The sequence below is a fragment of the Saccopteryx leptura genome, chromosome 9 (genome assembly GCF_036850995.1).
Source record: "Saccopteryx leptura isolate mSacLep1 chromosome 9, mSacLep1_pri_phased_curated, whole genome shotgun sequence".
Taxonomy (NCBI): domain Eukaryota; kingdom Metazoa; phylum Chordata; class Mammalia; order Chiroptera; family Emballonuridae; genus Saccopteryx; species Saccopteryx leptura.
The window spans coordinates 19363971-19387358 of NC_089511.1; the positions used below are offsets into that span (position 1 = coordinate 19363971).

Here is a 23388-nt window from a genome sequence, read left to right on the forward strand (position 1 = left end):
TTTGTTGCGACACCTTAGTTGTTCATTGTTTGCTTTTTCATATATACCTTGACCGTGGGCCGTCAGCAGACCAAGTAACCCCTTGCTTGAGCCAGCGACCTTGGGTCCAAGCTGGTGAGCTTTGCTCAAACCAGATGAGCCTGCGCTAAAGCTGGTGACCTCGGGGTCTCGAACCTGGGTCCTCCACATCCCAGTCTGACACTCTGTTTACTGTTCCACCGCCTGGTCAGGCAGCAGCAATCTGCTTTTAATGTGGTGCCCACGAAGCTGAGCTTTGAGGTCTGATGCCAAGCTACCACCTCTGATCCCACTGCATGATCTGAATTTATTACCAGTTTTCTGCAATTTGTGCAGTTTTCTAAGTGATGGCGCATGTACAGTGTGAAGGCACATAGGGCCCTGAGATGAGGACTCGGGTGCATATCCTGGGAAACCCCCGGAAGCTGAAGTAGCCACCATGGTTCTTTCCCATGGCCGGTTAGACAGGCGAGTGGAGCACGTATGAGTTAGAGGCCGCACTGCCTTTGCTGTTAAGGTTTCTCAGTTTACAGAATAGAGGGACAGATGGTCTAGCTTAGACAAGTTAGAGCAATGAATTTTAACAAAGGAAGTGTTAGGAAAAGGGACAAAGATGCAATTGCAAAATTGAAATCATGCTTTCTTGATATTTACCTCAACTCTGGTACCTCTCTTCTGGAATTTTCCAAGGTTTTTTTTTTTTTTTAATCTTGCCATTTGTATTTTCTTTATTTATATAGTTCTGATTATGTTTGGTGTGTACCAGCTATTTGGGGAGAGAAGTTTTTCCTTATTTCTGTTGGCTCTTGTCAAGTGTCAAATTGCTTAAACTGACCTTTAGTGTTTCCAAAGCAATCATCATCTTTCTCTCTGTGGCTTTCAGTAGTGGATATGATTTACGTAAATTAGCCAATGAAGAAAAAGCTTTACATGGTATGGTTTATTAAAATCGATACATTGACCCGTAGCATAGGCAACATGAAGATCACATAGAATGGGTTTCTGCCCTCTGGGAGGACTTAGAATAGAAATATTACACCAATTCATAAATCAGTAAAGACCTTACATCATCTGTCTATTTGCCAAGACTTTTAGGGGTGGAAGGTAATGTGGAGTATGTCCTGGAGATTGGAGGTGAGAGAGACTAGCCATGGGAGTGACTTGTTCAGGCTGGACAGATAGAAGAGAGTGGCCACGTGTCCTCCTACTTCTAGTGTTTGATGAGGGGGCCTGCAGAAGAGCAACATTACAGCTTGGTTGTGGGAGTGTAACCTGAAAAGCAGAAGCCCTTTCTTATTTCTAGATGATACCCGTATGATCATATTAAAAGTCCAGTATTTTAAAAACATTTTTCATAATTGACCATCATACATTTCATAGAATTTTGTTTTTGCGGCAAAGGTATTGAGAAAAGTTTGTGACTACTCTACTGTTCACAGGCTTCTTCCCCAGATGTCTGATTCCAGATGGGCTTGGTATAGTCTGGTATATAAATCGCTAATAGCCTGTAGGTGACAAAGCTGGATGCCAGCAGGGTTCTAGGCCAGGAAGCCTTGGTCTGCCAAACATGGAACTGTGGGCCAAAACTAAAACCTAGAGGGAAGCAGGCAAAGGCTTGGGAACACCTGCACATTACACAGCCCTGTGCTGACTTTCACACTTCAGTTATCCGACTGACGAAGCTAAACTTTCATGTGTCAAGAACGACTCAGACCTAGCTCTAACTTGTTTCTCTGATTTCAGCTCTTACCTTGTAAATACTAAGCCTGCAAGTAGAGGTAGCTATTATATTGTTGCCTGTTTGGAGGTTGTCCAATTCTTCCTAGGACTTAATACCAGAGGCATGGAAGCCACTGATGGCCTTGGGTCAGGGTGTCCCAGGTCAAAAGCAGGAGCAGCTTGCTGGGCTCCTGGAAAAACAGCCCCCAAAGAGTGGGGCTTTTCTGAGATTTTCCTTCACCTGCAAGCTGCAAGTTCATCTAATAGATGTACAACTTGACTAAATGCCAGCACCAAAGATGCAATTATATTTAAGAACAAGCTACTTCTTCTCTCTCTGCCATCACTGATTAATTAGACACTTTGAACTATGCCCAACTGTTTGAAAGCAGTGAAAAATATAACCTGCATGGTTAAAACTTCTGCACAAGCCTGTGTCCTCATTTGTGCCTGTATTTTTAAAAACTTTTTAAAACCAATTCTTTAAGCATAATATGTATTTATACATGTTTCCAAACATACATTCTGGTTGTTTTCTTATCATGGTTAGAATTTCCTCCATGGTTGGCCAAGATACGCTCAAGTAGTAAATCAAAAAGCAAAGCATGTGAGAAACCAGAATAATTTACTTACCTTCCAATTTGTGCTGCCATTAGTCACAATTTAAAATTTTTTATTTTTCTTTTTAAATCTTGCATAAGAGCCTCAGAAAAGTTTGTTACTGCTGTTTGTTAGTGGTATTTCTTTATAGAGGTTTTAGAAGGTTTTGATGCCTACCAGTAGCAGGGTGGCAGGTACAAGGTATAGAAGCTCATTTTGTTACATAGAATTATTAGCTGTATAACTGGCACCATGCTTTGCAAGTAATTTCCAGTCTTTCCTGTTATAGAGCCATCTTTTAAAGTTAAATGAGCACCAAAGACCTATTCCACAAAAGAAGCCCAAGGAAGGAGTCTCTGAAATTGGCCCCTGGTGACTCACATGGTGTATAAGCTGGATTGTAGAACTGGGAAGTCTGAACATGCCAAAGAAGATCAGTTTGAATATTTATGTATTGCTCTGTGCCTGAGCAGAAACTTTCATCAGTGGCACATTCATATTCATGCCAGGCCTGAATATGAACTCTGAAGCCAGCTTAGCTAAATCTCCATGGTCCTGAGTCCTTAGATGGCACTGTGTTTTGGGCCATCTTTCCTTCCTCCGATTCAGTGTCCCCAAATGGGGACGAGTAACAGTTCTTCTCACTTTGAGGATATATTTGCATTTGACCATACCTTTATTATACAGTTGTGTGCTGCATAATGATGTTTTAGTCAACAACAGAACTCATGTAAGATGGTACCACACCATAAAGCCCGGGTGTATTGTAGGCGTTACCATCTAGGTTTGTGAAAGTACACTCTATGATGTTCATACAACAACAAAATTGCCTAACGATGCATTTCTCAGAATGTATCCCGTCTTTAAACTGTGCATGACTGTATACATGTATCCTTCCCACTCCCTAATTTCCCTCCTGAATTCCAAACCAGGTTTTGTCCTTTTTCCAGAAAAGCTAGTCTAAATCAAGATCTCTACCCTAGATCTCTCTCTCTCTCTCTCTCTCTCTCTCTCTATTTTTTTTTTTTTTTTTTTTTTTTTTAGAGAGAGAGGGACAGACAGACAGGAAGGGAGAGAGATAAGCATCAACCCATAGTTGCAGCACCTTAGATGTTCATTGATTGTTTTCTCATACGTGCCTTGACTTGGGTGGGGGACTCCAGCTGAGCCAGTGACCCCTTGCTCAAGCCAGTGACCCTGGGTTCAAGCCAGCGATGTTGGACTTTAAGCCAGCAACCTTTGGGCTCAAGCCAGTGACTCTGGGATCATATCCATGATCCCACGCTCAAGCCAATGACCTCATGTTCAAGCTGGTGAGCCCGGGCTCAAGCTGGTGACCTCGTGGTTTTGAACCTGGGTCCTCAGCATCCCAGTCCGACGCTCTATCCACTGTGCCACCACGTGGTCAGGCTAGATCTCTCTTAATTGAGAATGAGGAAACTATCCATCTCTCTCTAATCAGATTGTTCTTTATTATTATTATTATATATATTTTTGATTGTAGAGACAGAGAAACATCGATTTGTTGTTCCACTTATCCATACATTCATTGGTTGATTTTCCCCCCCTTTTTTCCCGAGAGGAGGGGAGAGAGACAGACTGTTGCATGTGCCTTGACCAGGTTCCACTCGGCAACCCCTGTCTGGAGCCAAGGCTCTGTCCATCTGGGGCTATGCTCGCAACTAAGTTATTTTTAGTGCCTGAGGCGGAGGCTTCCACAGAGTCATCCTCATCACCTGGGGCAGATGCCCTAGAACAGTGGTCGGCAAACTCATTAGCCAAATATCAACAGTACAATGCTTGAAATTTCTTTTGAGAGCCAAATTTTTTAAACTTAAACTATATAGGTAGGTATATTCCTTATCTAGGTAGCACCCGCACGTGGTATTTTGTGAAAGAGCCACACTCAAGGGGCCAAAGAGCTGTATGTGGCTCGCGAGCTGCGGTTTGTCGACCACTGCCCTAGAACCAATCAAGCTATGGCTGCAGGAGGAGAAGAGAGAAGGGGATGGGAGAGGTAGAGAAACAGATGGTTGCTTCCCCTGTGTGCCCTGACTGGGAATCAAACCGGACATCTACATGCCAGGCTGATGCTCTACAACTGAGCCAATCGACCAGGGCCCATTGGTTGATTCTTGTATGTGCCCTGACCAGGGTTTGAACCCACAACCTTGGTGCATAGGGAAGACACTTTAACCAACTGAGCTACCCACCCATCCATCTTGATGGATGTATATAGAAAGTGGAACTTTATGTAATTATGCAGTCCTGAGTTTTTATTGACTCCTTCCCTAACTCTCCTAGGTAACAGCTTGCCTGATTGCTGTGGCTAAAACAGACCGTGAAGTTCAGGTGCGCAGAGCTGCCATCCATGTGATTGTTCTGCTGCTTCGGGGACTCAGCCAGAAAGCCACAGAGGTAAGTCAGCCTCTTACCATTTGCATTTTCCAACCTCTGGTTTTTGTCTGTTAGTCATCCTCCTTTCACCAGGGCAGGCCTCAAACCTTTCCCCTGGGTTGATTCGTACAGATGAATGGATAAGCAGGAGTTTTGCAGCACAAAATTGTATTGTTTGCATATTCAGTAAGAGTGTCTGTTTCTTCCATAGCATAGTAGGCAAATTACACACTAACCGCTATAGAAAAACCAGAGCACACATTTATAGACTGAGACTCTGAGTCTTGGCATTCTCTGCAGAGAGAGAGGTTCTAAGGTGAGCTGGCTGGAACAGACTAAGCCTGCCTCTGTAGCCTGAACTTTAGTGACTTACCTTCCTGACTCATAATAGCTCATACTGAATTACTAAAGGGCCTCATTTAAAATGTTTCTTTTCTAGTTGTGAATTCAATCCATGAGATTGTAGTTGCTGCATAAATTAAACATTTTTCATCCTCCAAGTGGGTTTGGCTGGATTTCTCCCCAGTGTATGGCCAACATAGGAAGAAAGTATATCCATATGTGAGCTAAGAATGAGTGACCTCTAAATTAATTTTCTTCTTGATCTTAATGGACACTCATTCCCAGTTGACTTTCTAGTGAGAGTTTGCATTAATAATTCACTTACAGCCTGGCACATCAGGATTTAACTGTCAGTTAAGCCGTTAGAAGAGTGATTGTTTTGTCAGACACGCAGTCTTTATTTGTGCTGGAATTTTGCCATATGAAGTTTTTGACACTATTTTTGTACAAGCTTGGACTCATTAGTTACCCCTAGTTGTTATATGGGAACTTGATAGGAATGGAGGACATACAGATCGTAACTCAGTAGTAGTTCAGGTAATTAAATTGCTATAGGATACATATGCTGTTGTTGCGAATCTTCTATATAAGAGGGAATCAAGAGTGTTTTGGCCCTGGTCAGTTGGCTCAGCAGTAGCATCGGCCTGGTGTGTGAATGTCCCCAGTTCGATGCCCAGTCAGGGCACACTGGAGAAGCGACTGTCTGCTTCTGCACCCCTCCTCCCTCCCTTCTCTCTATCTCTCTCTTCCTCCCCTGCAGCTATGGCTCAATTGAGCAAGTTGGCCCTGGGCACTGAGGATGGCTCCATGGCCTTGCTTCAGGCACTAAAATAACTTGGTTGCCGAGCAACAGAGCAGTGGCCCCAGATGAGCAGAGCATTGCCCCATAGGGGCTTGCTGGGTGAATCCTGGTCGGGGCGCATGCAGGAGTCTATCTCTCTGCCTTCCCGCTTCTCACTAAAGAAAAAAAAAAGAGTGTTTCACATCTGTTATCAAGATCTAGAAAACTCCTGTTAACAATAAGGGAAACTGGGTAAGGGGATATAGGAATTCTCCATGCTGTCTTAAAACTTATCTGTAAATATAAAGTTAGTTCAAAATAAAAATTTATGTAAAAATGTGATACAACACTATTAAAATAAATTTACAAAATCATCTTACACACTTTTATGAGTAAGAGAAAAAGAAGAGAGAGAGAGAGAGGCAGAGCAAAATGTATGTCTGATTAGTCAAGTGAGAGAAGAAATAGAAACACTATCCAGAAACACTATCCAAGGGCCACCACCATCACAACCATGCACATGCAGGTTCCCATTAGATTCGGACAGATGGTAAAGAAACAGTGGAGCCAAAAAATGGTGGGCCATCCTTGCACCAGCCGACGAGCAACACTCACAGGAAAACACTTCCCTTTCATTCAGGGCTCCCAAAGCCACTGACACATTCTCTGATTCCATAACCAGGAGAATCTTCTACGGTTTCTTCCAGAATCAAAGGCCTCACCAATCTCAGCAGAGCTCACAAAAGTCCCTCACCTCTGGTTCCTCATCTGCATGTCTTCTCCCTTCTCTCTGCACAAACTCTGCAAAAACATGGCTTCCTCCCTTCTCTTTTCAATACTTTCTGGTGCTAAAACTTCTCCACCAGCAAACATTAGCAAGACAATGGCCCTTCCCAAGCAGGAAGGTAATTTGCAATTTCACAGATCACATACTTGGTGCTGCCCAACGCAATTTTTTTTTTTTTTTTCAGAGACAGAGAGAGAGTCAGAGAGAGGAATAGACAGGGACAGACAGACAGGAACAAAGAGATGAGAAGCATCAATCATTAGTTTTTTGTTGCGCGTTGTGATACCTTAGTTGTTTATCGATTGCTTTCTCATATATGTCTAGACCATGGGCCTTCAGCAGACCAAGTAACCCCTTGCTCAAGCCAGCGACCTTGGGTCCAAGGAGCCCGCGCTTGAGCTGGCCACCTCGGGGTCTCGAACCTGGGTCCTCTGCATCCCAGTCCAATGCTCTATCCACTGCGCCACAGCCTAGTCAGGCATCAGCACCATTTTTTAACACTAAAAGTGAGCAAACTCAAAAAACACAAATTTTACAAACTCATTTGCCCAACACATGTGTAGCCAATGAAAGCAACCCTGCTTGTCTCACCAGTACTAAAATAATTTGTGGCCATGGAAGATATTTGTCACTTTCAAAAGCCATGTGGCCTTAGCCGGTTGGCTCAGTGGTAGAGTGTCGGCCTGGCGTGCAGGAGTCCCGGGTTTGATTCCCGGCCAGGGCACACAGGAGAAGTGCCCATCTGCTTCTCCACCCCTCCCTCTCCTTCCTCTCTGTCTTTCTCTTCCCCTCCCACAGCCAAGGCTCCATTGGAGCAAAGTTGGCCCAGGCACTGAGGATGGCTCTGTGGCCTCTGCCTCAGGCGCTAGAATGGCTCTGGTCGCAACAGAGCGATGCCCCGGATGGGCAGAGCATCACCCCCTAGTGGGCATGCCAGGTGGATCCCAGTTAGGCACATGCGGGAGTCTGTCTGACTGCCTCCCCGTTTCCAACTTCAGAAAAATACAAAAAAAAAACAAACAAAAAAAGCCATGTGAATGAAACACCTCTCTCCCATTCTCCAAAACAACTCTAGCCTCCACTCCCTGAAATTTATAAATTGTGCTTCCTCAGTGAATAGAGAAAAGGAAATGGGTTGGGATGGAGGTAGAATTCCTCTTCCTGTGGCATCCTTGAGACCAGGTGTGTTAAATCTTGTAATCGTAGGTATGATTATAATTAGGGCCACTTTAATGAGAAACGGAGACAACCACAAAGCTTTCAATCTAGGATTTCTCTTTACTGCTCTGTTTTGCCCCCAGGAACAGCTGAAATGGAAATGCCACTTTGTTGATGAAGTTCGGTGTGTTTTTTTCTTCCTTCTAATCACTATCTCTCAAGCAACAGAGTGCCAGAACATAATCCCAGGTTTCAGTGAGTTCTCTGTTGCTCATAGATGTGCTGGCCAAGGACCTCTGTGGTTCTGGCAGCTTGAAAAGGACACAGAGAGTCCAGTAAGAGGCAGAGGTTCAGAAGATCAGGAGATAGACTGGGATCCAAGAGGGAAGACCCCCCCCCCCAAGTCATGAGGTAACTTTTATCTCCTTCCCATTTGAAAATAGCCAGAATTTTGTTCAGTCAACACAAGATCCACATGGGAGGATAATGCTGCATACATATTTTTTATTGACATACTTATTTTCTCTTCTTAACCTTGTTTGGCCTTATGACCATATCTGTTTGTTAACTCATTCCCAATATATCCTGAAGCCTAGGAGAACCAGGAAAGACACTCCTTTAAACTCATTCTGCCTCACCCTTGCTGGAAGTGAGATTTACTAGGACACCCACGGGAGGGGCAGTGGTTAGACCTCTATCTTCTGTTGACCTCAGAGTTAATAACAGCCTTCTTCAACATGAGCAATATGACCTGTGTGAGAGAATGAGAAAATTGTGCCTAACTATACAGCTCTTCCTGAATTAGGTCTTTGCAAGGTGATTTATTTAAGTATTGTAAATGTTTAGAACACCCATATTATCAATTTATTCCAAAGACAATAATGAATAATTGGGGCTAGAAGAGCTGAGTAATAGTTTATCATACTAGCCCTCCTTCAGATAACAACTAAAAACTCTGTATATAATATAGGAGGCAGCTACCTGAAGACACTGCAGTGTGGTCACAAGCAAGCAGGTTCTTATGGGGAGTCCGCACCTGGAGAAGAGGTGCTATACAAAGTGAGTTCCCAGGCCCTGGCCGGTTGGCTCGGTGGTAGAGCATCGGCCTGGCGAGCAGGGGTCCCGGGTTCGATTCCCGGTCAGGGCACACAAGAGAAGTGCCCATCTGCTTCTCCACCCCTCTCCCTCTCCTTCCTCTCTGTCTCTCTCTTCCCCTCCCGCAGCCGAGGCTCCGTTGGAGCAAAGATGGCCCGGGTGCTGGGGATGGTTCCTTGGCCTCTGCCCCAGGCGCTGGGGTGGCTCTGGTCCAGACGGAGCACCCCCCCCCCACCGAGGGGCAGAGCATCGCCCCCTGGTGGGCGTGCCAGGTGGATCCCAGTTGGGTGCATGTGGGAGTCTGTCTGACTGTCTCTCCCCGTTTCTGGCTTCAGAGAAATAAAAAAAAAACAACCCAAAAACAAAGTGAGTTCCCAGGCCTGACTGGATAGCTTGATTGGTTAGGATGTTGTCCTGATATACGGAGGTTGCCACTTTGATCCCCAGTGAGGGCACATGCAGGAACAGATCGATGTTTCTGTCTCTATCTCTCTCTACCCCTCTTCCTCTGTCTCTAAAATCTATCAATACATTTTTTTTAAAAATGAGTTCCCGTTTTCTTGGCTTTTAGCCATGTCTATTTGGCAAGGAATGCAATGCTTTAGGGGCCTGGTGGAGAAGTCCCAGCCCTTCTGGAGTGCGGGACCAGCGACTGAATGTGAGGAACTACAGCTGCAGGAGAGATGGTACAAGTCCTGGAAGGGAAAGCTCCAGAGAGGGGATTCCCACATTCGGTCTGCCTGCAGCTCTGGCTGACGCCTGAACCAAGCAAGATCATTGCTGCTTAAAAGAATAATAAAAGCACTGGCCTGGCCTGTGGTGGCGCAGTGGATAGAGCGTCAGCCTGGGACACTGAGGTTGCCAGTTCGAGACTCTGGGCTTTGCCTGGGCAAGGCACATACGATAAGAACCAATGAACAGCTAGAGTGAAGCAACTACTTCTTGATCCCCCCTCCTCTCTCTCTGTAAAATCAATCAATAAAAAATATTTTAAAGAAAAAGAAAAAAGCACTAATTGGAAAAGAACAGTCTCCATAATTTAATATTCACAATATCCACAATACTATCCAAAATAACTCAATATATGAAAAAAAACAGGAAAATGGAACATATTCTCAATAGAAAATAAAATCAACTGAGACTAACCCAAAGATAACCTTGATGTTAGAATTATCAGGCAAGGATTTTAGAGCACTTACTACAACTACTCTCGATGAATTAAAAGAAAAATATGCTTACAATTAATAAAAAGAGGAAATCTCAGCAAAGAGATAGAAATGATTTTAAAAAGGAGCCAAAAGGAAGTTCTAGAACTGAAAACTACAATATACGAGATTTTTTATTTTTAAATCACTGAATGGAATTAGGAAAGAATAAAAGTATTTGAAGATAAAGCAATAGACATTATTTAATGTAAAGAACAGAGAGGGGAAAAAAAAGATTTAAAAAATGAGTGATTTGTGACCAGAAGCTCTCACAAAACTAAACGTACACGTGCGCTAGGAGCAGTGATTCAGTAGCCACTATTCCAGTGTTGGTGGTGACCTTATAACACGTAACTACTGTGAATAATGAGAATTGGCCACAGGGGATGCATTCCAAGACCCCCAGCGGAGGCTGAAACCATGGATAGTAATGAATCCTGTGGGTACTGTGTTTTCCTGTACATACATACATACCTGTGATAAAATTTAATTTATAAGTTAGGCACTGTAAGGTTAACAATAATAATAACAAAAATTATAACAATATACTCTAATAAAAGTTATGTGAATGTGGTTTCTTACTCTCTCTCAAAATAGCTGATTGTAATATACTTACCTTTTTACTTATAGGAAGCACTTTGGGGCTTCTCTTTGGCATACGCAAATTGCCAGCATCTCTTGTGCTTTGGGTCTGTTATGAAGTACAATAAGGTTTACTTAAACATACGCACTGCAATACTGTGACAGTCGATCTGATAACCGAGAGAACTACTAAGTGACTAATGGAATGGATGTGTAGTTTATACAGTGTGGATACACTGGACAGAGGGATGCTTCACCTCTAGGGAAGGACGAAGCAGGGTAATGCTAGATTTCATCATGCTACTTAGAATGGCCAGAAGTTTAAAACTCATGAATTATTTGTTTCTGGAATTTTCCATTCAATATTTTCAGGCCATGGTTGATTGCGGGTAACTTAAACCATGGAAAGCAAAACTGCCAATAAGGTTGGACTACTGTATTTACAAAAAAAAGAGAACTTGATGATCTTTTAAAAGAGAATAAGTGATTTGGGGTTGACTGTAATTCTAGATTTATCTAAATAACCACTGCTGCAGTCTTCTGTAGTTTAGAGAGAGTTGACTTCTAGAACTCTGAAGTATTTGAGAACTTGGCATATGGGTTTATAGTGATTGAATATGGCAGCATTTGATATTGAAACTTTTTCCCTTGCTTTTTAATATTAAGAGGTAATTCCTAGAGCTTAGCTTTTCTTCTTTCTATCCCTAATTTTAGATGACAAAAGAATAATCTATTCTCTACTCTGTCTAGTGGGAGATAAAGTAGTAGGCTTTAGAATTCATTCCTTCAGGATGATAAACAAGTCTTAACACCAGGTCATATCTTCAAAAATAAGCAAAATCTGAAGCATATTCAAGGGAAAGGATTTGGAATTAATTGATAGGTGAGTCAAGTTCTGAGACAAACCCAGGCCTCCATTCAAAAATGAAAAAGAATGATTTTTTTTAATGTGTTTGTTTTTTTAATTTTTTATTTATTTATTTATTTATTTATTTATTTATTTATTTATTTATTTATTTATTTTACAGAGACAGAGAGTGAGTCAGAGAGAGGGATAGACAGGGACAGACAGGCAGGAACGGAGAGAGATGAGAAGCATCAATCATTAGTTTTTCATTGCACGTTGCAACACCTTAGTTGTTCATTGATTGCTTTCTCATATGTGCTTTGACCGCGGTCCTTCAGAAGACCGAGTAACCCCTTGCTGGAGCCAGCGACCTTGGGTTCAAGCTGGTGGGCTTTTTGCGCAAACCAGATGAGCCTGCGCTCAAGCTGGCGACCTCGAGGTCTCGAACCTGGGTCCTCTGCATCCCAGTCCAACGCTCTATCCACTGCGCCACCGTCTGGTCAGGTGAAAAAGAATGATTTTTAATTCCTTTTTTTGAGTCCAGTATTGGACTCTGATGACAGAACTCCTCCTAAATAACATTTATGAATAGTGGATTCACTAGCCTCTGTGCAGTTGGAGGTTACTCTCCTACTTCTTTGCGAGAGAGAGGGCAAACCCTGGCTACAAGAAAGAATAAATGACTGTATGACATGATGCCTTTTTAATTACAGCAGTTGCACATGGTCAAAAGGGTTAGTGCATGTATCCTAGGTTCACCTTCTGTCTGTGTGTCCAGGCTGGGAACTAGGACCGAGGACATAGCACAAATACTGACTTATAAATAAATGGACAGGCTTAATGGAAACTTCTTTTTATTGGTTTTGTCTTATCCTGAAAGTTATTTTGACAACATTTGGTGTGTTTTGTTTACTTTGGGTACAGTCAACAGGCCTAGTTTCCTTCCCAGAGGTGGTTTCACAGACACTGCTCCTTTTTAACACATTGAAGGCTCCATGTGAGAGGCAAATTAAAAGAACACATATAAAAACGACTGGGATACAGCTAATAATTATTCCTCTGTAAGCTTTGAAAAAAATGCTTGGGAGAGCCCGTCCAGGACTGAAATGAAGAGCATCTTCCCTTCCTGGGCGTGTGAAGCTTCAGCCTGCTGACCGAAGCAGCGGTTTTGTCAAACATTTTCTGCTACCAGCCAGGGCTCGGGTGTGTTCAGTGTTGATATTATTCATAAAAGGCATATAATAAGACTTCAGCATCGCCTGACCTGTCATCGCACTGGATGAAGCGTCAACCTGGAACGCTGAGGTCGCAGGTTCAAAACCCTGGGCTTGCCTGGTTAAGACACCTATGGGAGTTGATGCTTCCTGCTCCTCTCCACTTCTCTCTCTCTCTCTCTCCTCTCTAAAATGAATAAATAAAATCTTTTTTTTTAAAGAGTTCAGCATTTGTTGGATATTGTTTACAGTGCCAAAAGAGATAGTGGCCTAGAGGAACTTTAAATATAGGGGTGGCCTGTCCTGTAATGGCACAGTGAATAGAGCCATTGACCTGTAACACTGAGGTCGCTGGTTCGAAACCCTGGGCTTGCATGGTCAGGACACATATGACAAGCAACCAATGAACAGCTAGAGTGAATCAACTATATCTTGTCTCCCCTACCATCTGTAAAAAAAAATAAAATAAAATCATTTTAAAAAATAGAATAAAATAAAAATAAATACAAGGGTGAGCAAAAGAAGGGTTCACAGTTGTAATACAAATTAAAACGACAATAATTAATAAATAGTAATACAAGAATAAACTTTAGCCTGACCAGGTGGTGGCACAGCGGACAGAGTGTTGGACTTGGGATACAGAGGACCCCGGTTCGAAACCCCAAGGTCACTAGCTTGAGCGCGGGCTCATCTGGTTTGAGCACAGCTCACCGGCTTGAACCCAAGGTCACTGGCTTGAACAAGGGATCACTTGGTCTGATGTAGCCCCCGGGTCAAGGCACATATGAGAAAGCAATCAATGAACAACTAAGGTGCTGCAACAAATTGATGCTTCTCATCTCTCTCCCTTCTGGTCTGTCCCTATCTGTCTCTCTCTATCTCTGTTACACACACACAAAACTAAAAAAAAAAAAAAGAATAAACTTTCATGTACTCACAACTGTAAACCTAGTTTTTTTATTTGTTTGTTTGTTTTTACAGAGACAGAGTCAGAGAGAGGGATAGACAGGGACAGATAGACAAGAACGGAGAGAGATGAGAAGTGTCAATCATCAGTTTTTCAATGCGACACCTTAGTTGTTCATTGATTGCTTTCTCATATGTGCCTTGACCGTGGGCCTTCAGCAGACCGAGTAACCCCTTGCTTGAGCCAGTGATCTTGGGTCCAAGCTGGTGAGCTTTGCTCAAACCAGATGAGCCCGCGCTCAAGCTGGTGACCTCAGGGTCTCGAACCCGGGTCCTCTGCATCCCAGTCCGACACTATCCACTGTGCCACTGCCTGGTCAGGCTGTAAACCTAGTTTTGCCCACCTCTGTATATTTTAAGTTTATAAATTTCTCTTCTCCCACAAACACTTCCATTGTTACTTACTCTTAGGTATCCTAGTTGCTGTTGTTCCATTTCAGTCCTAGAAGAAAAAATCCTCTTAGGCCCTGTATTGTTTCCTGAGGCTACCGTAACAAAGTTCACAAACTGGGTGACTTAAAACAACAAAAATGTACTGCCTCATAGTTCTAGAGGCCAAAAGTCTAAAATCAAGATGTTGAGGCTCTGGCCAGGTAGCTCAGTTGGTTAGAATGTCATCCAAATACACCAAGGTTGCAGGTTTAATCCTGGGTCAGGGCACATACAAGAATCAACCAATGAGTGCATAAGTTAAGTGGAACAACAAATTGATGTTTCTCTCTTTCTCTCTCTCCTCCCCTTCGAAATCAATAAATAAAACTTTTTTTTTTGTATTTTTCCGAAGTGAAAAGCGGGGGATGGGGGGCAGCAGACAGACAGACTCCCACATGCGCCCAACCAGGATCCACCCGGCATGCCCACCAGTGGGTGATGCTCAGCCTATCTGGGGCGTTGCTCCGTTGCAACCATTCTAGTGCCTGAGGAGGAGGCCATGGAGCCATCCTTAGTGCCTGAGCCAACTTTGCTCCAATGGAGCCTTGGCTGCAGGAGGGGAAGAGAGAGATAGAAAGGAAGGAGAGGGGGAAGGGTGGAGAAGCAGATGGGCGCTTCTCCTGTGTGCCCTGGCCAGGAATTAAACCCAGGACTTCCACACGCCAGGCCAACGCTCTACTGCTGAGCCAGCTGATCAAGGCCAATAAATAAAACATTTTTAAGAAAGATGTTGGTGGGGCCATGTTCCCTCTGACTGACTGTAGGACAGTTTTTCTTTTTCTTTTTTTTTTGTAGGACAGTTTTTCCTTGCCCCTCCCTCGCTTCCAGTGGTTTGCCTGCAATCTTTGGCATTTATTGGCTTGTGGATACATAACCCCTATCTCCGCGTTTGTCATCATAGGCATTCTCCCTGATGTCAATGTCTTTACATTGCTTTCTTCTTAGAAGGACAGCCATGTTGGATTTGGGGCCCAACCTACTCCAGTATGACTTATCTTAACTAGTTACATCACAGCAACCCTGTTTCCCAGTAAGGTCACATTCTGAGATTTTGGGGATTAGCACCTTAACATATTTTAGGGGAGTGCAGGGGACACAACTCAATGCGTAATGGGCCCCTAAGATTCCATAGTCTGCCCTGGCCGGTTGGCTCAGCGGTAGAGCGTCGGCCTAGCGTGCGGAGGACCCGGGTTCGATTCCCGGCCAGGGCACACAGGAGAAGCGCCCATTTGCTTCTCCACCCCTCCGCCGCGCTTTCCTCTCTGTCTCTCTCGTCCCCTCCCGCAGCCAAGGCTCCATTGGAGCAAAGATGGCCCGGGCGCTGGGGATGGCTCTGTGGCCTCTGCCCCAGGCGCTAGAGTGGCTCTGGTCGCAACATGGCGACGCCCAGGATGGGCAGAGCATCGCCCTCTGGTGGGCAGAGCGTCGCCCCTGGTGGGCGTGCCGGGTGGATCCCGGTCGGGCGCATGCGGGAGTCTGTCTGACTGTCTCTCCCTGTTTCCAGCTTCAGAAAAATGAAAAAAAAAAAAAAAAAAAAGATTCCATAGTCTTTCCTCTTTTGTGCTTATGCTTCTCCATCTGTTCATTATTGCTATGTCTTGACAAGAGCCTGTTTTACGTGGGGTGTCTTGTCTCTGTCACTCTTTCTTTCTTTTTAACCGAAGTGTCTGTGCTGTGTCCCAGAGTCTCAGGAAAGCAAGAGGAACAGTGTTTCTGATACGCTTACCTTAAAAGAATTGGATTCTCACAGAAAAATAATAGAGCATAGAATAATTTGGGGAGGTTGTTGGACTTGGTATGAGTTCTGGTCTTGGTGCAAATCTCAACCTCTCTGAACCTCATTTTCACATCAGTCCTACCTACCTGACAGATGTGGCAAGAATAAGATGGAATGACATATAAAACTCTGCAAACTGTAAAGGGTTGTAAATATGAAGGACAACAATGCTGATAACTACTAATCATTATGATTGTTGTATTGTTACTATCACTGTTACCCCACCACCACCACCACCACCACCACTGCTACTACTGTCTGATTCACAGATTTGCTAATGATTTTTTTAAAACCCACCAAAGATAATTTTATATTCAACCTAAATGAACAGGCCATTTATTTCATGGCTGGAATATTTAGATCAGGGGTAGTCAATCTTTTTATACCTACCACCCACTTTTGTATCTCTGTTAGTAGTAAAATTTTCTAACCACGCACTGGTTCCACAGTAATGGTGATTTATAAAGTAGGGAAGTAACTTTACTTTATAAAATTTATAAAGCAGAGTTACAGCAAGTTAAAGCATATAATAATAATTACTTACCAAGTACTTTATGTCGGATTTTTGCTAAGTTTGGCAGAATAAATCTTTATAAAACAACTTACTATAGTTAAATCTATCTTTTTATTTATACTTTGGTTGCTCTGCTACCGCCCACCATGAAAGCTGGAATGCCCACTAGTGGGCGGTAGGGACCAGGTTGACTACCACTGATTTAGAGCCTTACACCTTATCATGACAGGCTGTCACCTCCAGTTGTCTCAGATTTTGGAGACTTTATTATATGGAATCCAGCCATCCAGCTCTGTACATGTGCTGCCTCATTCTGCCCCATGATGGATACCAACTCAACTGGAAAAACATGTAAGAACTTAGATGCTTTGTAGGTATTCAACCAAAGGGACTTAGGATATGTTTGGACTTGATTTGACCTCCAACACTATTGTTTTCTCCCTTTGTCATCTACTACTAGGAAGCAGTAGATGTAGTAGTACTACAAAATAATAATAATACCATGTGCTTTCATAAAGCCTGCACTGAGCTAGGTGTGTTACTGTATTATGTCAGTTGATTTTCTCAGGAACTCTGAGGAGTAGGTGGTGGTGTCCCCATTTACAGATGATTAAAGGAAGTCCCTCGAGGTTAATTAAGCAAAGTGCGCAAGATGACACTGTTAGTGAGTGGCAGAGCTGATTTAAACCCAGGCTGTGTGTTTGTACCCAACTCTGTTTCCTGGCTTTATTACACTGCTTATTTTCAAAAGAAAGAGCAAATCAGGATTTTTTTAAGGTAAAAAATTACACCAATAGCCTGCGGTGGCACAGTAGATAGAGTGTTGTTGGACTGGGATGCAGAGGACCCAGGTTTGAAACCTGGAGCTCACTGGTTTCAGCACAGACTCATCCAGCTTGAATGTGGGCTCGCTGGCTTGAGTGGGGTTGCTGGCTTGAGCGCGGGGTTGCTGGCTTCAGTGTGGGATCATAACATGACTCCACGTTCGCTGGCTTGAGCCCAAAGGTCACTGGCTTGAGCAAGGGGTCATTTGCTCTGCTGTATCCCCCCCATCAAGGCACATGTGGGAAAGCAATCAATGAACAACTAAGGAGCCGCAATGAAGAATTGATGCTCCTTATCTCTCTCCTTTCCTGTCTGTCCCTATCTGTACCTCTTTGTGTCTCTCTCTCTCTGTTTCTGTCACACACACACAAAAGTTATACCAATAATAGGTGAAAAGATAATTTCCTATGCTGAGGAGGTTTAAAGTAGCATTCTAGTTTATTGAGTAGAGATTTATACCAAGTTTCAGTTTTTCTTTAAATAAGAAAGTTTTTGCCTGATCAGGCAGTGGTGCAGTGGATAGAGCATCGGACTGGGACGCAGAGGACCCAGGTTTGAAACTCCAAGGTCACCAGATTGAGCACGAGCTCATCTGGTTTGAGCAAGGCTCACCAGCTTGACCCCAAGCTTGCTGGCTTGAGCAAGGGGCCACTCGGTCTGCTGTAGCCTCCCAGTCAAGGCACATATGAGAAAGCTATCAATGAACAACTAAGATGCCGCAACGAAGAATGGATGCTTCTCTCTTTCTTTCTGTCTATCCCAATCTGTCCCTTTCTCTGTCACTGTCTGTCTCTGTCACACACAAAAAAAAATTTTTCATCACTTCTCTGTGTGAAGGTGTTGCCCAAAAAGTTGTAATGACTTTTATACCTGTGATATATATTTAGAAGCTTGTCTTATTCGAGTTTGTCTGAAGACCAACATAAGCTGCTATCTTTTACTTAAGATCCAGTAAGACCAGAAATATAACTTTTCAAATGTTTATTTTCTCACATCAAAAACTGAATCTTTAGTCATTAATAAATGCCTATTTTTCCAAGAATCTCTACCACCTGTCAGATACAAGATTTTTATACAGGATAGCAACTCAGAAGTCAAAAGTGCTCTATAAACCCTGAGTTAAAGAGGGTTTATAGTGCCCTGGCTAGATAGCTCAGTTAGTTAGGGAATTGTCCCAAAGGGCAGAGGTTGCTGGTTTACTAGTTTGCTAGTTCAATCCTCAGGGCACATACGGGGACAGATCTATGTTCCTGTCTCTCTCTCTCTCTCTCTCTCCCCTACCCCCTTCCTCTGTCACTTAAATCAATCAATAAATTTTTTTTAAAAAGAGGGTTTATAACTAGATAATCCTGGAAGTAATTAGGGTCTTTCTCAGAGCCATATTTGTCCCAGGATGTGAGCCAGGTTCTGAGAGAGCAGGGCTGGAGGGGGTGTCAGGAGAGAAGCAGGGCCAGGCTGGAGACACACCCAGCCTGCGGGAAGCTGTTGAGTGGGAGAATGGCCAGGCCCGAGCCCAGCAGATGAAGGCCACTGCCGCTGACCCCAAGGGAGGGAAAATGAGTGTGCTCTGTGTATCAGTAGTGCAATAGCCTCGCCTTGCATTTTTTTCTCACATAATTTCTTTTTCTTTTTTCCTTTTTTTGTGTAACAGAGACTGAGAGAGAGAGAGACAGAGAAAGGGACAGATAGGGACAGACAAGAAGGGAGAGAGATGAGAAGCCTCAATTCTTTGTTGCAGCTCCTTCATTGTTCATTAATTGCTTTCTCATGTGTGCTTTGACCAGGGGGCTACAGCAGATCAGAGTGACCCCTTGCTCAAACCAACGACCTTTGGGCTCAAACCAGCGACCCCGCGCTCAAGCTGGTGAGCCCGTGCTCAAGCCAGATAAGGCCGTGCTCAAGTTGGCAACCTCAGGGTTTCAAACCTGCGTCTTCTTGGTCCCAGTCTGACACTATCCACTGCGCCACTGCCAAGTCAGACATCATGTCATTTCTTAAATGGAGATATTCATATCCATAAATTTTACCTTTTTTAAAATATACAATACAGAGTTTTAGTATGTTCATAAAGCCATGCAAACATCCCCATCACCCAATTCCAGAGCATTTTCATTAGCCAAAAAAAGAAGCCCTGTCCCCATTAGGAGTCACTTCCACCATTCCTCCCCTCCCAATCATTAACCTTTCTGTGTATGGATTTACCTTTTCAGATAAAACAGAAATTATAGTATGTGGCTTTTTATGTCTGGCTCCTTTCCCTTAGCATAAGGTGGGCAAGGTTTGTACATATTGTAGGATATATCAGGATTTTATTACTTTTTTTAAAATTTTTTATTTATTCATTTTTAGAGAGGACAGAGAGAGGGAGAGAGAGAGAGAGAGAGAGGGCGAGAGAGGAGAGAGACAGAGACAGAGAGAAGGGGGAGGAGCTTGAAGCATCAACTCCCATATGTGCCTTGACCAGGCAAGCCCAGGGTTTCAAACCGGCAACCTCAGCATTTCCAGGTTGACGCTTTATCCACTGCGCCATCACAGGTCAGGCAGGATTTTATTACTTTTTATGGCTGAATAATATTCCATTGTATGGATACTTCACATTTGTTCATTCATTAGTTGATGGACATTTGGGCTGTTTCCACCTTTTGGCTGTGTTTCTGTGAACATTTGTGTACAAGTTTTTGTGCAAACATATGTTTTCAGTTCTCTTGGGTATATGCCTAGGAGAAGAATTGCTTGGTTATACGGTAACTATGTTAACTTTCTGAGGAACTGCTAGACTGTGTTCCAGCTATGTCATTTTTTTGTTGTTTCTTTTTTTTTTTATTGAGAGAGAGAGAGACAGGAAGGAATAGAGATGAGAAGCATCAACTCCTAGTTGCGGCATTTAGTTATTCATTGATTGCTTCTCATACGTGCCTTGACTGGGGAGGCTCTAGCTGAGCCTATGACCCCTTACTAAAGCCAGCAACCTTGGGCTCAGGCCACTGACCTTGGAATCATGTTGATGATCTTGTGCTCAAGCTGGCGACCCCACACTCAAGCTGGTGAGCTAGCACTCAAGCTGTTGACCTTGGGGTTTCGAGCCTGGGTTCTCAGCTCTGTCCACTGTGCCACTAGTCAGGCTCAGCTGCACCACTTTCTGTTCTCATCAGCAATGTGTGAGGGTTCCAAATGCCCCACATTTTTATGAGCACTTGTTATTGTCTGTCATTTACTAGGATTATAGCCATCATAGTGGGTGTAAAGTGTTCCATTTAGATTTATAGTTTCACTGATGGCTGAAGATGTTAAGCATCTTTTCATGAACTAATGGCCATTTGTGTCTGTCTTCTTTGGAGAACTGTCTATTCAGAATTTTTGTTCATTTTTTATTTGGGTTATTTGTCTTTTTACTGTTAATGTATTTGTTTTTTAAGTATTTATGTCCAAAAAGGTTGTTCATACATATAGTTTAAAATCAGTTGTTTTACCAAACTTAATTCAGAGCTACATAGCTCCACCCTCCTTTCTTACTCTCCATTCCCAGCAGCAATTATTTTCAAGTTGATTAGCCATTTTTTTGGATGTTTGCTTCTATATTTCTAAATAGCATGCTTATGCTGCTATGTCTTGATTTTTCAATTTACTTAGTGACTTCTTACTCGATCGAATATGTAAAAGTGGGACTCATTCAGTGATTGTGTTCCTAAGGTGGAGAAAACTGGCCTGCACTGAGAAGGAATGAAGCCACAAAGTATAGTGGCTTACACTTAGACATGGACTCTAGAGCTAGAATGTGTAGGGTTGATCCCAGCTTGGCAATGTACTGGCAGGAAAACCCTGCACAAGTTATTGACCTCTCTGTGTCTCAATTTCCTCATCTGTGAAAGGAGCATAATACAGGTTGTTGTAGGAATTAAATGAGCTTATTTATGTAAAGTGTTTAGAACAGATAGGTTCTAGAAGCTCAGTATTATTAGTTGTTATTATTAACATGCCCTGTAAATATATACATTTTCCTTCCTTGTTCTCCATGTATAGTTACATTACAATTTTTGCTATATCTGCATTTAGTGTTTATATATAGACTATAACTATTATGCACAGCTGAGCCTTATAATGTACTATGATTACATATATTTTTTTTCTTTTAAAGGTTTTATTTATTGATTTTAGAGAGCGGATAGAGAGAAAGAAAGGCAGGGGGAGGAGCAGAAAGCATCAACTCATAGTAATTGCTTCTTGTATGTGCCTTGACCGGACAAGCCCAGGGTGTTGAACTGGTGACCTCAGCATTCCAGGTTGATGCTTTATCCACTGCAACACCACAGGTCAGACACATATCCATACTTGTATGAATTTTGGCTTTGTCTTAGGTTAATAAATATCTTACAGTGTGTCCATAAAGTCATGGTGCACTTTTGACCAGTCACAGGAAAGCAACAAAAGATGATAGAAATGTGAAATCTGCACCAAATAAAAGGAAAACTCTCCCAGTTTCATACCTATTCAGTGCAGTTCGATGTGAGCTCACGCACAGATTTTTAGGGCTCCTTAAGTAGCTATCCCGTATAGCCTCTACAGACTCGTCACTGACTGATGGCCTACCAGAACGGGGTTTCTCCACCAAACTGCCGGTTTCCTTCAACTGCTTATCCCACCGAGTAATGTTATTCCTATGTGGTGGCGCTTCGTTATAAACATGCCGATATTCACGTTGCACTTTGGTCATGGATTTGAATTTAGCGAGCCACAGAACACACTGAACTTTCCTCTGTACCGTCCACATCTCGACTGGCATGGCCATGGGCTGCTCTGCTGTATACACAGTGTTACGTCATCATCTGCGCGTGTGCACATGCTGCCACATCATCCTACAGAAACTGGGAGGGTTTTCCTTTTATTTGGTGCAGATTTCACATTTCTATCATCTTTTGTTGCTTTCCTGTGACCAGTCAAACTTTACAGACACACTGTATTTGTTATTCTTTCATAAACTAAATACCAATTCTGTATGATTTTATGGACACACTGTATTTGTTATTCTTCCATAAACTAATTACCAGTTCATCTCCAATCTCTGCTAAAAGTTTATAAATCTCTTAAAAAGCTCAAATGCACCAAGTACTATTTTAAGATAGTCATCTCTGAGAGACATGTCTCCTACAGCCCTCTATCTGGACTGGTTACTTTCTAAGCCTACTGCAAGACTTGAGAACAGAGCTCTTAAAAGTTGATGCTCTGGGCCCTGGCCGGTTGGCTCAGTGGTAGAGCATCGGCCTGGTGTGCAGGAGTCCCGAGTTCGATTCCCGGCCAGGGCACACAGGAGAAGCACACATCTGCTTTTCCACCCCTCCCCCTCTCCTTCCTCTCTGTCTCTCTTTTCCCCTCCCGCAGCCAAGACTCCATTGGAGCAAAGTTGGCCCAGGTGCTGAGGATGGCTCCGTGGCCTCTGCCTCAGGTGCTAGAATGGCCCTGGTTGCAACAGAGCAACGCCCCAGATGGACAGAAGCATCGCCCCCTGGTGGGCATGCCGGGTGGATCCCGGTCGGGCACATGCAGGAGTCTGTCTGACTGCCTCCCCGTTTCCAACTTCAGAAAAATACAAAAAAAAAAAGTTGATGCTCTGTGTGCATGGGAAATACTTTCAGACTGGTGGACTTTATAACAGGGTGATAATCTGGCCAGTCATTTTTGTCAGGAGACTCCAACACTTATTCTGACGTCTTTTCTTTGGGGCTAGTCAGAGAAGAATCATCTAGTCTCCTGCCTAGACTGGCTGGCCAGGGTTCTGGAAGATGAGTGGAAGGAGAAACATGGTGGTCTCACCATCAGTAAGTAGGCTTTTACTTAGTCCTTCTGTTTTCAATGTGGCAGTCTCCTCCTATGTGTACCTGGTACCCACCTATCCAGAGTCTCTCTGGTTGGACTTGTAAGAGGGTAAAACTCTAGGCTTCTGCTGTGGTTGGGGAGGGGCCATCACCTGGTTACACAGAATAGAAGGCATCAGGAGACATAATTACTACTCCGCATACTTCCAACCAGGGCTTCTGTTCAAGAGATATGGCTCATCAACTCCTGAACTTTTTTGAGTTTCTGTGGTACATTAGGCTTGTTTCTGGGCATCTTTGGTTTAATGAATCAATTTAC

The 23388-nt window shown here is 43.3% G+C and overlaps 1 protein-coding gene across 4 annotated transcripts in view; it reads left to right on the plus strand.

Moving 5' to 3' along the window:
- The window catches only part of TANGO6 (transport and golgi organization 6 homolog), a 197873-nt gene that overhangs the window by 149897 nt on the left and 24588 nt on the right, over positions 1–23388 (plus strand). Inside the window, exons 17-18 of one of the 4 annotated variants that reach the window (XM_066348130.1) lie at positions 4642–4755; positions 21505–21569. In XM_066348130.1, the coding sequence (XP_066204227.1) occupies positions 4642–4755; positions 21505–21525 (135 nt within the window). In that variant the 3' untranslated portion in view covers positions 21526–21569. Of the gene's footprint in view, positions 1–4641; positions 4756–8079; positions 8134–21504; positions 21570–23388 lie in introns of those variants that run through there. The other 3 variants (XM_066348128.1, XR_010746947.1, XM_066348127.1) reach the window with 3 other exon arrangements.